Source organism: Cetorhinus maximus, chromosome 27 (assembly GCF_964194155.1).
Source record: "Cetorhinus maximus chromosome 27, sCetMax3.hap1.1, whole genome shotgun sequence".
Taxonomy (NCBI): Eukaryota; Metazoa; Chordata; class Chondrichthyes; order Lamniformes; family Cetorhinidae; genus Cetorhinus; species Cetorhinus maximus.
Window position 1 is genome coordinate 7,315,704 of NC_135905.1, and position 17,021 is coordinate 7,332,724.

At 43.3% G+C, this 17,021-nt stretch overlaps 1 protein-coding gene across 2 annotated transcripts in view; it reads right to left on the minus strand.

Moving 5' to 3' along the window:
• Nucleotides 1-14,848: 14,848 nt before the first annotated feature.
• The window catches only part of zfand4 (zinc finger, AN1-type domain 4), a 44,750-nt gene continuing 42,577 nt past the window's right edge, over nt 14,849-17,021 (minus strand). For both annotated transcript variants that reach the window (XM_078530614.1, XM_078530613.1), the window contains one exon: nt 14,849-15,875. In XM_078530614.1, coding sequence (XP_078386740.1) covers nt 15,685-15,875 — 191 coding nt within the window. In that variant the 3' untranslated portion in view covers nt 14,849-15,684. The remainder of the gene's footprint in view (nt 15,876-17,021) is intronic.

The window sequence follows — 17,021 nt, forward strand, 5'->3', positions numbered from 1 at the left end:
CAGGATTGGCTTGGAGTCTCCAGGAATCGAAGATCAGTCTCCAGGACACTGCTGTGTGCAACCCTGGAGAAAAATCATCGGGACGTTAAAAAAGATGTGTTTTTCTTTCGTTTTCTTTGAACATTTCTCTTTACCAGATACAATAATATAGAAAATGGGAAAACAGGCTGTTTGATTGACAGGCAAGCATCATCCAACTGGGTAATGAGTCTTTTTACTTTCCAATTGGCGTAGGAAGGCAGTGCGTCACAAGGATGGATGTGTTGGCCAACGAATGGCCGCAGTTGGCAACCCTATAGCCAAAAGAAGACTGCACTTGATGCGTGTGGGGAACAGAGATAGGTCTACAACACTGCAGATCTCTGACCTCCACTTCCCCCTTCAAAGGCATCTCGCTCCATGGACAACGGCAAAGTTTGTATCCTCACTGTATCAACTTTTTTACCTCTGTCCCTGCAGCGTATATGGGGGTGGGCTTGGCTAGCGCACATTGAGTGATCTTTCTGCTTTAACGGCCTGTTCTTTACAGAGTGTGGGCCGCCTCAATCCACGTTCACTTTCAGTAGTGTACCTACTGAAAGGAAAACTAGAGAGCAAGAATTAGTTTACAGTTCATGTGGGGTCTGTAAATTAACAATCGCATTCATCCTGGTTGGATAACTTTCACCAACAGAAATCTCAACTTGAACAAAGGAGTAATAGCCCAGTTGTCAAGTATAATTCAAGGTTGCTTTTCAAAGATTCCTTTAGCCACTTAAAATTATATTCATCACAATACATATTGAATTACACTGTTTAAGATTTGAAGGTTTGCATTACTAGTGAAATACTAACCGCAACGCCAATTGTTCCCAGCCCATATCCACCTCTGCTTCATTGCAGCGAATAGCCCAGCATTCTTGTTGCAAAATAGATTGTTCACAGGAGGCAAATGTGTCGTGTGGGGTGTTTTGCAATCGATGGTGCCCATTCCACAAACCATTCTTTTGTTATTTCCATATTTTGTTTGGCGTGTTTCCACTCTGGTGGGTACACAGGGAACAGAAGAGAGACCAACATGACTGAGGAGCCCAGGCTGAAGCATAGGTACCGATTTAGTGAATTGGAAATGCACCATAGACAGCAACAAGAGTACAACACAAAGAGCTGTCGATTGCCCCATTCCCTCCCGGGGGGGTGGGGGGGGGGGGGGGGGGGGAATGGAGGGGGAGGCCGCCTGGAGTGGTCTCGGGGTGGGGGGCACAGCTCAGTCAGGCCTGAGCTAAGTCAGCAGCGCCTTGTTTGAAATGTTGCTCCTTCCCAATCACCCCAAGGCTGCAGTGTTTGTAACACGAGGGCGTGTTACAGTTACACACACAACTCATGTCCACTACCGTTAACAATCACATCTTCTGATGACTGATTCGGTGTCTCAGGGTGGACATTTGAAGGCTGGATTTTGCTCAGAATTGGGTGGTGTTGCCCCCCCATGTGGCCTGCACCTGGCAAACTCCAACCCACCCCGGTTAAGTGTAAGATTGCAAGGTAAAAGTTACATAACCGGGATCCGTACAAGATCCTTGGTTTAATTCACTGAGGAGTGCAGGACAAAAGTAAATAAGTTATGCTAAATCTTTATGGTTGGGCCGCAGCTGGAGTGTTGCATCCAATTCTGTGCACTGTAAAGCCCCTCCCTCCCCTGGGTCTAGATTCTGCCTGGATTCTAGTCTTACTCTGGGTACACAATGACACAGAACAACCCTGTGGCTTAATCAAGCATTTTGTTATTGAGGAATACAATTCACTACAGGTATGCTCACAAAACTGGTTACTGGCCTTCCTGTGTGCTAGAGGCCGTCCCCGGATGGTCAACCGGCTGAACAAATCCTCTTCACGTCTTCAGTGGCTGACCAGGCCACTACTTCCAGCCTATGGCATTGAGACTCTTGGGCTCTTGATGTTTACAATGTGAAGCACGCCCCCTCTGGGATGTCAGATGGCAGTGGCACATAATCCCTGCTCACATTCATAGAAGTTCAACCTTGAGCTAAATAAACAACTTCAGCGCTTATACTCCCTAGTCTGCAGTATCTTTTAGAGGGTAAACAGTCTCAGTTCTTATCTTATCCAGCGCAGGGTTTTTGCTTGTGGGCTCTTTTGCCCATTAAGCAAAAAGCAGAAAAACACTTTTTCTCCGCTGTCCAACTAAGCAATCATGTTTTTTTCCTCCGTTTCTTTAGAGGGTGATGACAGAAGGATGCTTTAGTGACTGGAAGCCAGTGTCCAGTGGCGTACCACAGGGATCTGTGCTGGGTCCCCTATTATTCGTCATTTCTATAAACAACATAGATGACTATGTGGGGGGTAGGATTAGTAAGTTTGCGGATGACACAAAGATTGGCTGGGTGGTTAACAGTGAGGTTGAGTGTCTTGGGCTCAAGATATAGACAGGAAGATATAGACGGGATGGTCAAATGGGCAGATAAGTGGCAGATGGAACTTAACCCTGAAAAGTGTGAGGTGATACACTTTGGAAGGAGTAATTTGACAAGGAAGTATTCAATGAACGGCATGACACTAGGAAGTTCTGAGGAACAAAGGGACCTTGGCGTGTGTGTCCATAGATCTCTGAAGGCGGAGGGGCATGTTAATGGGGTGGTGAAAAAGGCATATGGGACACTTGCCTTTATCAATCGAGGCATAGATTACAAAGGTAGGGAGGTCATGTTGGAGTTGTATAGAACCTTGGTGAGGCCACAGCTGGAGTAATGTGTGCAGTTCTGGTCGCCACATTATAAAAAGGATGTGATTGCTCTGGAGGGAGTGCAGAGGAGATTCACCAGGATGTTGCCTGGGATGAAACATTTGAGTTATGAAGAGAGGTTGGATAGACTTGGGTTGTTTTCGTTGGAGCAGAGAAGACTGAGGGGTGACCTGATTGAGGTGTACAAGATTATGAGGGGCATGGACAGGGTGGATAGGGAGCAGCTGTTCCCCTTAGTTCAAGGGTCAGCCACGAGGGGACACAAGTTCAAGGTGAGGGGCAGGAGGTTTATGAGGGAATGTGAGGTAAAACCTTTTTACCCAGAGGGTGGTGACGGTCTGGAATGCACTGCCTGGGAGGGCGATTGAGGCGGGTTGCCTCACATCCTTTAAAAAGTACCTGGATGAGCACATGGCACGTCATAACATTCATATGGGCCAAGTGCTGGTAAATGGGATTAGGCAGGTAGATCAGGTGTTTCTCACATGCCAGTGCAGACTCGATGGGCCGAAGGGCCTCTTCTGCACTGTGAGATTCTGTGATTCAGTTATGGAGTTTTCCTCTCTTTCACCACCCTTTGTTCATCTCTGCATCCAGGACTGCCAAGTGCCATTTACAAGTATGACGATCATATCTAAAGCAACTTAATCTGCAAGCATTAGTAAAAATTAGATTAAAGGAAAACATGGGATTATAAAAAAAACTTAAAAGGACAATGGGTTGACTAAGCTGTACAGCACCTCACATTAGGATGGATGCCAAGGCATTGCAGAGGCTGCAGAGAAGGTTTATTAGAATGATGCTTGTGGAAAGACTAAAGAAATTGGGGGTGTTCTCCATAGATCAACAACAACTTATATTTATATAGCACCTTTAACATAATAAAACACTCCCAAGGTGCTTCACAGGAGTATTTTAAAACAAAGTATGACAGCGAGCCACATAAGGAGATATTAGGGCAGATGAGCAAAGAGATAGGTTTTAAGGGGGTCTTAAAAGAGGAGAGGTGGAGAGGTGTAGGGAGAAAATTCCAGAACTTGGGACCTAGGCAATTAACTGAAGGCGCGGCCACCAATGGCGCAGCAACTAAATATTGGGAATGTTCAATAGGCCAAAATTAGAGGAGCACAGATATCTCAGAGGATTGAGAGGCTGGAGGAGGTTACAGAGAGGTGAGGGGCCATGGAGGATTTTGAAAACAAGGACGAGAATTTTAAAATCAAGACTTTGCTTGACCAGGAGCCAACGTTAGGATTGCTGGCCCTCCAGGATTGGCCTGGATCTCCAAGAATTGAAGATCAATTTCCAGGGCTCTGCTGTGTGCAACCCTGGAGAAAAATTATCGGAACATTAAGATTTTTTTGGTATTCTCTTTGAACATTTCTCTTTACCAGGTATAAAGCCATTGAAAATAGAAAAAAAAAAGGCTGTTTGGCTGAGAGTCAAGCATCATCCAATTAGGTAATGAGTCTTTTTGCTTTCCAATTGGTGTAGGAAGGCAGCACATCAGAAGGATGGATGTGTTGGCCGACTAATGGCTGATGCATGGGGGCTAGTCATGTGATAAAACTTCCAGGACTACATTTAATCACAGTTGGCAACCCCAGCCATAGTAGGTCAGTGAACAGAGGGGTGATGGGGGAATGGGACTTGCTGCAAGTTAAGATGCAGGCAGATTTTTGGATGACCTCAAATTTACACAGGGTAAAATGTGGGTGACCAGCTAGAAGTGCGCGGAATTGTTGAGTTGCGGCGAAATGAAGGCATGAATGAGGAGTGAAGAGCAGAGACAATTACGGGGAGATTAGAAAGAGTTGTTCAAAATTATAGGGGGTCTCGTTAAGAGTACATAAGGATAAACTGCTTCCACTGGCGGGAGGGTAAATAAAGGACACAGAGAGTTAAGATAATTAGCAAAAAGAGCCAGGGAGCAAATAAAACATTTCCATAGTGAGTTATGTATCTTGAAGAGGGCTTTGCAGGGTCACCTCTTCCAGGATACTCCTCCTACTGTTACTGAAGAATGGGGCCCCTTCCTGCTTAATTAAGCCATAGGACAGACTAGGCACAAGGGGAAGTGACTTATAAGGAAGGATGGAGAAGAAAACGTCAGCTTAATTAGAAAGAAGGCAGGCGAATGTGACAATGAAGGGAAATTGTAGGAGGAGGGACTTAGCTGTCAATTAGAAGGGGGTGTAAGCCACAGCCCTAGGGGGATGAACCCATGGATGATGAATTGTCCATTGCAGAGAAAACTTGGCAGATTATATGTAGCTGCCTACTTAGCGGACAATAGGCCGATTGTGTGTGAGCTTACATATTTATTGGCCAAATTGCTGTTATGCTGCTCTGATAACATGCCTGCATTTTTACTGAACTAAGCCCCCTAGTGAGATCTATGCATGTGGCGAAATCCGATGCTTAAATGAACAATGAATTGTTTAAGGAAATCTATTTATTGGTGTGGTTAACCATGTTCAAACCTAAGGCATCACTCCCCTCTCCTGTAGTCTGTTTCACTGGGGATATAAATGAGTTTGAAGCTCTCTGGTCCTAAGCCGCTCCTTTGTGAACCAGTATGTTATCTATCCCTGATCACCAGTTGTTCACTTAGTTTTCGAGGATGCAGATTCCAAGGTTTTCGAACTTGTCCTGTCCCAACGGGGCCAAATATTCACATGCTTTGTCCACAATAATTTGGCAGAACTTCTGAAGAAGTGGCCTTAACGCTGAGGCTGCTGGAGTTTGGCCAGTCAATTGGGAACTCGCCACTCAGGGATCAGTCACAGGGTCTGCCCGTGCTCCCGAGCTTGAATGGTGCCTTGTGCCTTGACAATGAGATTGAGCAGAGTGCTCGAGGTACAACCTGATCACAGCTTCAGCACAGTTAACGACAGACTTAATCTCTGCTGCTTTTATAAGTGAGCTTGATGCAGCTTCATATTAGTGTCAGCACTCTTTAGATACTATACACAAAGCAGTCCACATCAACATACCATATTGAAATAAACATCGTAAATTATCTATGGCATTTACAAACAATGAGAAAGTAAAAACTTGTCACTGCATAACTGCCTGTCCCTCTATCTGTGACAGAGGTAGGGGTTGGGGGGGTGCGGTTTATGATGTTCACATGTTAATTATATATCCCTCATTTTATTAAAAGGTGGTTCCTTTCACAAACTCATTCAGAAAGGTCTCACAGATCTGTTGGCATCAAGAAAGATTTACATTTTTATAGCATCTCTCAAGTCTACTGGATGTCTAGAAGTGCTTCACAGTCATTTAAGTACTTTTTAAAGTGTAGTCACTGTCACAACGTAGGAAACACTTTGCGCACAGCAAGCTCCCACAAACAGTAAATTAACCATTTTGTAACGTTAACTGAAGAATAAATCTTGGCCAGGACGCCCCAGATAATTCCCCTGTTAGTCTCCAAAATAGTGCCACGGGATCTTTTATGGCCGCCCCACTTCAAGGCAGATGGGGCCTCGATTTAATGCCTCATCTGAAAGACAGTGAAGCACTCTCTCAGTAACGCACTGGAGTGTCAGCATCTCAGCTGAAATTCCAATAGAAAACAGTATACATCCGAAGTTTAAGTGCTTAAGTAAGATCCAAGCGTGAGTAAAGTATTTCTCCTCCATATTCTCTCGAAGATGTTGACTCACATTACAGTTTTGATTCGTGGTGTCAGTAATACTCTTCCCCCCACCCCGTCCATCCCCTCCAACCAGAGTTGCTACCCAAGTGTCAGTAAAGAGCAACGATAAGTACAAATATTGAGCATTATTGCTCAATGTTGCACATGTGTCCTCAAGGGACAGAGCAGAAGTCGAAGGTTGATGCGTGGGTGAAGGGGAGGCCAGAAACAAAGTCAGGATTTGGAAGGCTAGGCTCAGCACAGCACAATCATGATGACTTCCTTCAGTGTTCCACTGCTGTTTGTCTTAGAATCAGAACAGCCAGTATTTAAAAATCAAATAAATTTCTGCCGTCAGTCTTGGCTAGGTCTTGACTTACAATTTAGGCTGACCATAACATTATTAGTGGAGGGTTAAACCTGTGTCCCTCTACTGACTTAGCCACTGGCACAAGCTCAGATACAGAGTACCTCAAGAATGGAACTTTATTTACTTGCTTTCCAGCTGAATTACAACAATGACCACGCTTCACATGTACTTCATTGGCTGCAAAGCACTTCTGAGACGTCCTGAGGTCCTGAAAGGCATATTATTGCAAATCTGAAATAAAAACAGAAAATGGCAAAACTCAGCAGGTCTGGCTGTTTCTCTCTCCACAGATGCTGAGTTAATGTTTGGAGTGCGTATAACTCTTCAGATTTCTGAAGTAGAGTCATATGGGCTCGAAACGTTAAATCCTGATTCTCTTTCCACAGATGCTGTTAGACCTGCTGAGTTTTGCCAGCTATTTTCTGTTCTTATTTCAGATTTTCCAGCATCCGCAGTATTTCACTTTTTATCTTGCTGCAAATCGGTCTCTCTTTAGGTCACAAAAACTAGCCACCCTCTCAGGCTGGATTAGATACCTCTTTCTCTGTAATTATTGGGACTCAACAGATCCTGTGCTGGTCTTTATCACAAATACATAACAGTACGTTAAACGGTCGTTAACTCAGAAAACAGGCAAACAAACTTGACCCGATACTTGTTATGGCAGGCCACTTAGGACTGAGGTGAGGAGGAATTTCCTCAGAGTGGCGAACCTTTGGGATTCTCTGCCCCAGAGGGCTGTGGAGGCTCAGTCATTGAGTAAGTTCCAGACCAAGATCGATAGATTTCTGCAAATTAAAAACGGGGCTAGTGCAGGAAAATGGTGTTGAAGTAGAAGGTCCACCATGATCTCGCCGAATGGAGAAGCGGGCTCAAAGGGCTGAATGGCCTACTACTGCTCCTATTTCTTATGTTCGTAAATGTTTCGGTGCAGGCTAGATGCATGACATTATAGCCCTAGTCACCGAAAAGGGTGGTGGGGGGGGGGGCCCATGGGCATTGATATAGAGAACACACACAATCAAAAATTATTTAAACTGCCCATGTTAAAATATCTTTGAATACCATCCAGCAATAAGAAAGCACTTCCAAGTGTTCTTTCCCCTCATATTTTTCCTATTAAATCAATGCGACTTTGTCTGAGTTTATATTGAGACGCCAGCTTTCACAAGATCCACAAATCATCCCGTCATACAGCACCCGAGGAGGTCACTCGCCCCACCAGGTCAGTGCTGGCTCTTTCAGGGAGCTACTCAATTCGTTACACAACAAAAAAAAAAGCAAAATACTGCAGATGCTGGAAATCTGAAATAAAAATAGAAAATGCTGGCAAAACTCAGCAGGTCTGGCAGCGTCTGTGGAAAGACAAACAGTTAACGTTTCAAGTCCGTGTGACTCCTCTTCGAGCTCTGTTTTTCCAGCATTTTCTGTTTTTATTCAACCGGTTTCGCTCTTTGTGGCTCAAGTTAGTAGCACGCTCACCTTTGAATCACAAGGTTCTAGGTTTGAGCACAAAATTCAAGGCTGACACTCCACCATGCAGTACCAAGAGTGCACTGCACTGTTGGAGGAGACATTAAACCAAGGCCCCATCTACCTGGGTTGGGTGGGTGTAGAAGATCCCATGGTGCTATTTCGAAGAGAAGCAGGGGAGTTATCCTCAGTGTCCCGACCATTGTTTACCCTCAATTAACATCACAAAAAATGGATTATCTGGGCATTATAATGTAACCATTAGAATGTAAAGTAGCCACGAGATTTCCCACACCCGTGACTACACTTCAAAAAAAATTCATTTGAAATGTCTAGTGCTTGTGATAAGAACTATATAAATGCAAGTCTTACTTTCTTTATAGCCCTGGAAATTTCTCCTTTAAATGAATCCTCTTCCGTTATTGATGATGGACTGTGGAGCCAGCAGGATCCAAAACAGAACCAGGAAAGCCAAGGGTGAAGACATCCTGTTTTGTTGGAAGTAAATATTTTATTTTTTATATACGTTGACCCCATGCTTGTTCCCAGTTCATTCATACACAGTTCTTAACAATAAATGTAGGGGCGGGTTTAATGAATTAATACTCCAGGTCGCAGAGCTTTGCATGTCACCAGTGAGCATCAGGAATTTGGAGGTAAAGGGCAGCGAGCCCAGAAACAGTGAAGCAGAAAGGGAATAGAAACAGGTTGTGGACGTACCTTGAAGGGGGAAGAAGCCTTTCCAGGAGACCGTGTTGTTTAGGAAGGGTCAAATAGCACGTGCAAGTTGAACCAAGACAGGCAAGGCCCTTTGGTAAATTTGTGTGAATGGAGAAGGTGGCTGCACCAGCAAGTTAACAGGAGGCACCCAGAGGCTGTAACAGCAGCAACATTGGGGAGCAGGAGAGACGATAGCCTCGTGCATTCCTCTTTACCCCCACCCCTCCACCTCTCAGGCATGGCTAGTCTCACCTTAGGTACTGTGCCTTCAGTCTTTTTAAGGCTTGAATTCCTTTGTTAAAGCTCCCTGCCACTCCACCCAACACATCCTTCTTTGGCTTAGCATCCGTTTTTGAGTGATTACACCTCTGTGAAGCATCTTGCAAAGGCCTTCCACATCTTTTCTACGGACGCTATATAAATTCAAGTCATCATACCCTGCAGCTAATCGCTGGTTTGAAACCATGCCACTTACGCAGGTAGAGTACTTCCAAGTAAGGACACACTTTGAAACTGGACAGATAGCAAGTGCAGCTACAGCAGCAATTCAAAGTGAAAACCCCTACAAGGGAGCCACCAAGGTCTGAAATGTTACCTTTGGCGGGCAGGTGCGATTGGGGGGGAGGGGGCTAAGGAGCAGTCGGGAAACGGGCCCCCCCAAACGTGATTTCACGCTGGCCGCCCGTCAATTGGCCAGCCAGCGTGAAACACGGCCCGAAAAGTTCAGCGCTGCCGGGGCAGGGGTGGGAAGAGGGCGGGCAATGATGTTACCATGAGTGCGGGTGAGCGCTGCTAGAGAGAGCTCCCTGAAGGCAAACAGCTGCTGACCTGAAAAAGCTCAAATAAAAGTTTTTAAAAAGCTGCAAAAAAATAAAATAAAAACCCATGCATCACCATCACCTGAAAATATAGTTACTAAAAACGCTGCCCACAGATACTTATTTTTATTTTATTCCATGACGGAAATTTAATCCCGCCCTCGGATGAGGTTTGATGAAAAATGTAAAGGCCGCTTGGCTGATTCGCCAGGGAAAAAAAAAAATCGGAGACAATTGCACCGTTAATGGGCTTAATCACCCTCTTAATTGTCCACGGGCGCGCTTCCAACTTTTGCTTGCGCCCACCGAATGAAATATCACGCGCGCGGGCGCAATGACATTGGGACGCTTGCCTGACATCCTCTCGCGCGATTTTTATGCCCGATCAGGTCGGGCACGCACCCGCGGGACATAAAATTCAGCCCCAAGTGTGCCAATTACACCTCAATTAAGCCACTCCTCGGTCTCCTCCATTTCAAGGAAAACAACTCCAGTCTTTCCTCACAGGTAAAATTTTGCAGCCCTGGTTATTATTTTCTTCTCCTGAGACGGAGGGCCCTGTACCTAAAGGTGTGCAGGCTGAAACAGACCGAACGTGTGCAATCTCGACTTGCAACACCAATTCTGGGGGCAACAATGACACAGCAGCCAAGGCAAGTACACGTTGGGTTAAAATAGAAACTAGGTCAAACCCTAAAGCAAACACTTACATTTATTATTTAACAGAGTGCGCTCACGTTCATCTGTAAAATTCCCAAATCTATTTGTATATCTGGTTCATGAACTCTATTTAGAGGGCACGTCTCTTCAAACCTCACCACTGGTTTGAAGTTTCTCGGAAGTGATCGTTCTGAGCTGAGAGCAGCAATCCCGCACAACACTCCCATCCGATGTCTACCAGAGCTGCTTAAAGTCACTAGAAATCAGAAATACCAGAAACTTCAGTCCATTCGGACCATCGAGTCTGTGCTGGTCAACATAAAGCTACCCGGGCTAACCTCAATTTCTTGCGCTTGGTACAAAGCCCTGCAGTTCACAGCTCTTCCAAGTAGACATCCAAATGCTTTTTAAACATGGTGAGTGTTCCTGCCTCTACCACCCTTTCAGGCAGAGTTTTGCCAGTCACTACCACCCTCTGGGTGAAAAAGCATTTCCTCATCTCCCCTCTAATCCTCCTACCAATTACTTAAATCTATGTACCCTGGTTTTCTACCCCCCCCTCTACTAAGATACATAGATCATCCCCATTAATTCTATCTAAGCCCTTCATAATTATATGAAGGGGAGCCGGTGGTGCGGTAGTAATTCAGTGGATGAGTAATCCAGAAGCCCAGTTAATGTTCTTGAGAACAAGGGTTCAAATCCCACCAAGGCAGCTGGTAGAATTTGAATTCAATTAATAAATCTGGCATATAAAGCTAGTCTCAGTAATGGTAACCATGAAACTATCGATTGTCACAAAAACCCATCTGGTCCTTTAAGGGAGGAAATCTGCCATCCTTATCTGGCCTGGTCTACATGTGTCTCCAGATACAGAAATGTTCGATTCTCAACTGCCCTCTGTAATGGCCTAACAAGCCACTCAGTTCAAGGGCAGTGAGGGGGTGGACAAGAGATGCTAGCCTCAAACAAAAACAGAAAATGCTGGAAAAACTTAGCAGGTCTGACAATATCTGTGGAGAGAGAAACAGAGTTGATGCTTCAAGTCCATATGACCCTTCTTCAGAGCTGAAAAGCTGACCTCGCCAGCAACACCCAAATCCCACGGAAGAAGAAAGAATTATATGCACCTCAATTAAGTCAACACCCAGCCTCCTCTATTCCAAGAGAGACAGCCCCAGCTTTTTCCTCCCACCCTGGTAATATCTTCTGCACCTGCACCAGTGCAATCAATCTTTCCTGTAATGCAGTGACCAGAACTGTATGTGCACTACTCAAATCTGGCATAACCATAATTAGTGCCAATGCTAAAAGATCAAATTCCTGATCCAGTAAGTTACCTTCTTATCCAAGATGCCGGTTTGGTGAGGCAGTGGGTTAGCAGACTTCGACCCCCTCGCTTTCAGAGACCAGGGCTGGAATCCAGTCCCAATGGGAGGAACGAAAGTTGCAAGATCCTACCTGAAATCAGTTTAGTAGATTTAATCTACAAGCCCTTCATTTAGAAATGATAGAACCTTACAGTGCAGGACATGGTCATTCCACCTGTGCCAGCTCTTTGAAAGAGCAATCCAACTTAGTGCCGCTCCCAGCTTTTTCCACATAACCTTGAAAACGAATCCTCAAGTACATTTCCAATCGCCTTTTTCAATCTTATGGAATCTGCTTCTACCACCCTCGGGTAGGGTGTTAGCAAAGGTTGCAGGAGAAAAAACAATCTTTTCCTTCAATGTTTTTTTGTTTTGCTAATTATTTTTTATCTGACCTCTGGTTACCGACCCATTTGCCAGAGGTAACAGGTTGTCCCTATTTGCTCTATCAAAGCGCCCCCCCCCCCCTCATTTTGAATCATAGAATGACACAGCAGAGGGAGGAGCCATCCAGCTCATCATGTGTCAGCTCCTTATCCACTGCTAGACTCTTCATAATCCTGGGAACCCCTTCCCTTCAAATATTTATGCAAATCTCTTTTGAAAATTACGACTGGATTGTCATTGCAATTGCAATCACAATAACGGCAATATTTTTTCCCCTCATGTCACTTCTGTTCTCTTGTCCATCAACTTAAACTGTGTGCTCTAGTTACTGGCCCTTCTGTCACCAGAAACTGTATCTCACTTACTCCATCAAATTTCCTAATCATTTTGAGTGCTTCTATTATATCTCCCCCTAAATTTCTCTGTTCTTAAAGGAGAACAACCAGAGTCTCTTCACATAAGTAATATTCCTCATCCCTGGTACCATTCTAGTAAATCTCTTCTGTACCCTCTCCAAGGTTTAACACCTTCCCTGAAGTGTGGTGCCCAGAACTGAACACAATACCCTAGCTGAGGCCTAATCAGTGTTTGGTAAAGGTTTAGCATAACCACAGTGTGAAGGCAACAGTTGCACAAAAGCACTCGAGTGGTAGACGATTTCAAACTCTGCCCCAGTAATAAGGCAACATGGAGCCATTTGTGTTTGGGCCAACGAAAGTGAGGAAAATAATCCAAGAAAAATTGTTTTCCGTGAACTTCTTTAAGACAGAATCAAATGAGACATGTGCTAAAATTAAAATTATTTGTAAGGTTATATGCACACTGCACAATAGTTTGCTATTTTTGGAACAAATGTTCAAAATTAAACCGCTTTTTTTGAAAACCAGTTTATTACTTGTGGCTTGCTAGTTCTGAAGTGAAACAATACTTGGCTTTAAATTTTGAAAAACAAAAAGGAAAGCAAAGAAAAAGTGCTTTTGACTACAATGTTCTAAAAACAAACAAATATTCAGGAATAAAATTGTCTAATAAAATGTGGATGTGTCAAATTAAAATACTCTCTTGGGACTAAAACAATGGAGACAAATCTCTCCCTCTGAGTGGTGTTTGGATTATAAAAATTTGGACTGCAGAAACCCAGTATCAAATACTGACCCTTGTTGAGTTCAAATGCATCAAGTGAAGCCTGGGTGGAGGATCACGGCAGTATAGATATCATAGGGCAATCAATCATTCCAGGAACAACTACCCCCAAAACAGCTGTTGCCTCCTAGAATCAGAGTGTGAAGCCCAGAGACTGAAGGAACCAAAAAGATAGTATAAAATCAAAATACCGCACATGCTGGAAATCTGCAATAACAGAAAACGCTGAAAAATACTCAGCAGGCCAGGCAGCATCTGTGGAGAGAGAAACAGAATTAACGTTTCAGCTAATTGATCTTCCATCAGAACTCCTCCTACCAGGCATCCTAACAAATGCTATGGAGTTCCACCAGTCTTGTTCATGCTTTTTAAAGTCACATTAAATAAAAACGGTTCTGATCATTGACCTGAAATGTTAACCATTTCTCTCTCCACAGATGCTGCCATACCCAGTACCAATAGTTAAAGGAAACAGAAGGAAAAAAAATTTAAGCAGCATAGTATGATGTGAACCATACCAGCAATTACCTGTACAATGAGTGCCTTACACTAACCACACCAGAGGAACAGCGATCATTCGACACAAAGGCTCACATGGAGGGGGGAAAGAGAGAGATGGGAAGAGAAAATAACAGGTAGCTATTCCTGGAGTAGAATGAGTCGTAGGTTAGACCTTAGTATATTAAGAACAGACACAGTTAACAAGCTGTGGCCTGCTGTTACAGGACATCAAATGATGCAATTCAACGCAAACATTTAATACATCTCCTGTGTCACACATAATACTGCCACTTGCAATTCACAAGTATACCTTACTGCAACTGACAACAAAGTCTTTTTGAAGAAAATAGAGTTCAACTATATTTACAGGAGTACAAACAAAACAGTGACGAACATTACTATCATCGCACCCGATCTCAAAGTAGCAATCCCACCATCCACATGTACAGCCCTCATTGTCTCACCTTGTTAAAACTGTGGGCCAGCAGGTCTTTTAACAGCTTATCAAAACAGGTCAGAAGTCAGTTTGCATGAACCTCTGTAGAGAGAAATGTCCATCTATTTATTCCACTGTTTGATTCTCTGCCGTTTCTAGTCATGTCAGCCTTCAAGTAGTTCTGTTTTTTGTTGGTATCTTTCAATCCTGTTGACCATCTGTGTTGTCCCTTTCTCCCTCTTCTTTGGGACTGTATCTGTTAAACCTCATTTTGAGAGGCAGAAAGTCTGACTAAGAGTCTTCATTTGACACGTCAACCTGCCTTCCTCCTTGCGTACCAGTTATGGATTTCCAGCTAATTTTGTTTCAGTTACAAACCAAAGCATTTGCATCATTGGATTTTTATCATTTTCCTAAACCATAGAGTCCTGTAATGAACGGGATGGGCTTTGATATTAAAGCAAAGTACAAACTCAAAAATGCCATTATTGTTTTTAATATAAATTAGTTTAATATCTGCTAGGTGTTGCCTGCAAACGTTAGAAAAATTATACGTGCAAATAAATTCAATTTTTATTCAAATCTTGTTAACAGCACTCTAATTTTTATTTGCCAAAAACAAATCAACAGCACTGTGTAGAGTCTTACGTTAAAAAACTGAGAGGATACAAAAAAGATTCACTTTGCCAAAATGTGTTTGATATGGCAACGGAAGCAAAGAATTATGTAGCGGATCATTTTTGAGGATCGATCAAAGAGATAGACAAATGAGCTTTAAAATCACCTCACAAAATGTTTCGGTGAGGTGGCTGATAAACTTGATACAGTGCATAAAACTTGAAGGAATTTTTTTTTTTAAAAAACTACAGAGATATTGCACAACCAACCCAGTGTGGGAGCTAAGTGCAGTTGTCACTGAATCCTGTCATCAATGGTGTCAACATCTGTAAAAGCAGCAGAAAGGCAAACTTTTCACTGTGAAATAAATATACTTATAACAAGAACTTGCAATGTTAAAATAGACAAGTACTTAAAACGTTATACTACAAAGACGTAATGCACATGCCTCCTTCTTCAAAAAAGGTCCTCCTTTCCTTGGGGTTTTAGTCAAACAGTAGTGACAAGTTTTTATAAAGTGCATTCTTGAAAGATTTACTAGTGAAGCATTGTCTGCACCAAATATAAAGTTAACAAAACATCTGCATTCATTAGAAACCAAGTTCATCACAGCATAAATCTTCAGGAAATTCATTTTGTTTCTTCACACTGACAATTTACTAAAAAGAATTAAGATGCAAACTAAAAACCCACAATAGTGTTTACATAATACATAAATACCGAGCATCAATTATGTGCTTTTGATTGGCAATTTTGTCTTTCCAGACCAATGTCAAAATTAAGCAAGACAGTTAAATACTTCTTATTGTTCTTTTAGCACAGTTTGACAAGAAGATTTGCATGTAGCACTAATTGGGTCAGATTTTCGGAAGCTTTGGTGCACTAACAACAGGGTTGGTCTCCTGCAAGTATCTCCTTCCTGCTGTCTTGTAGTCATATGTGCATTCATGAGTCTCGGCATAGCGATGTGTTGCACAGAAGTTGTTTCCACACCTGCAATTTGATGAACATGATATAGGTCTTTAATGATGGGCCACTTCAGGCCCACATCACCAAACAGGCCACTTTTGAAACTGGAATCCGCTGATCATTTCGGGCCCCCACCATAGGGCAGCAGTGTCACAAAAACAACTAAAATCTGGGGGATCTTAACAAATGAAATCTGTGGTGCACTAAGCAAGCTCGTGGTCCTTGAGCAGCGAGAATGCAGGCCTCAATCCAGTCCAGATGGACTGTGTGAAAGCCTCCTCTTTCTGTGGGGTTTGGGGATCCTGTTCGTTTCATTAGTATCAGCCCAGTTTGTAAGTGAGCGCAAGGACACAGCACAAAACTGCTCTTAGTATGGGCTTGCAGAGACCACAAGGCTGCCTGGTACAGCGAATGGAAACGGCATGCTGCACAAATTGCGCTAAAGAACAAGCCTTGGCTCTCAACTAGAGGGAGCGCCAGTCTACAGTTGTCTGTACTGTATTCGAAAATGCTGGAAAGCTTCATGGTGATTCTGAATAGTTTATAGTGGGCGGATTTGCACCAATGTAATTTGCTCACTGTACACAATGGTTGGTATAACTCAGAGGGAATTAGAAAGTTTGAAATATACAAAAGGTAATACACAGAACTTGGCCAGGTGATATTTGCTCACTTACAGTCCCTCTTGTATTCAGCGCACCCTAACAAGATGCAAAATAGTGAGTAAGCACAGCTGTTTCTGCCCAAAATAAACAGAACATTTAAGACTCTACAACCTGTAACTTTAAAATTAATGCTAATGTAAATCAATGATGGTCAACAATTTTTGGCCAGTATAAGCAACTTCCCATTTTAAACATGGGCATTCTAAATGGTAGGCACGGTATCTGAAATGGAAAAACAGATGAGGGCTCATGGAGTAGGTGGTAATGTATTAGCATGGACACAGGATTGTATAAAGGGCAGGAAACAGAGAGTAGGGATAAACAGGGCATTGTCAAGTTTGCAAGCTGCAAATAGTAAATCAGTGTTCAGGCTTCAGCTATTTACAATCCTTAAGTCTTGCTACAACTGTACAGGCATTTGATGAGACAACGCCTGGAATACTGTGCATGGTTTTGGTGTCCTTTTCGAAGGAAGGATATACTTGTCTGGAGACAATGTAACTAA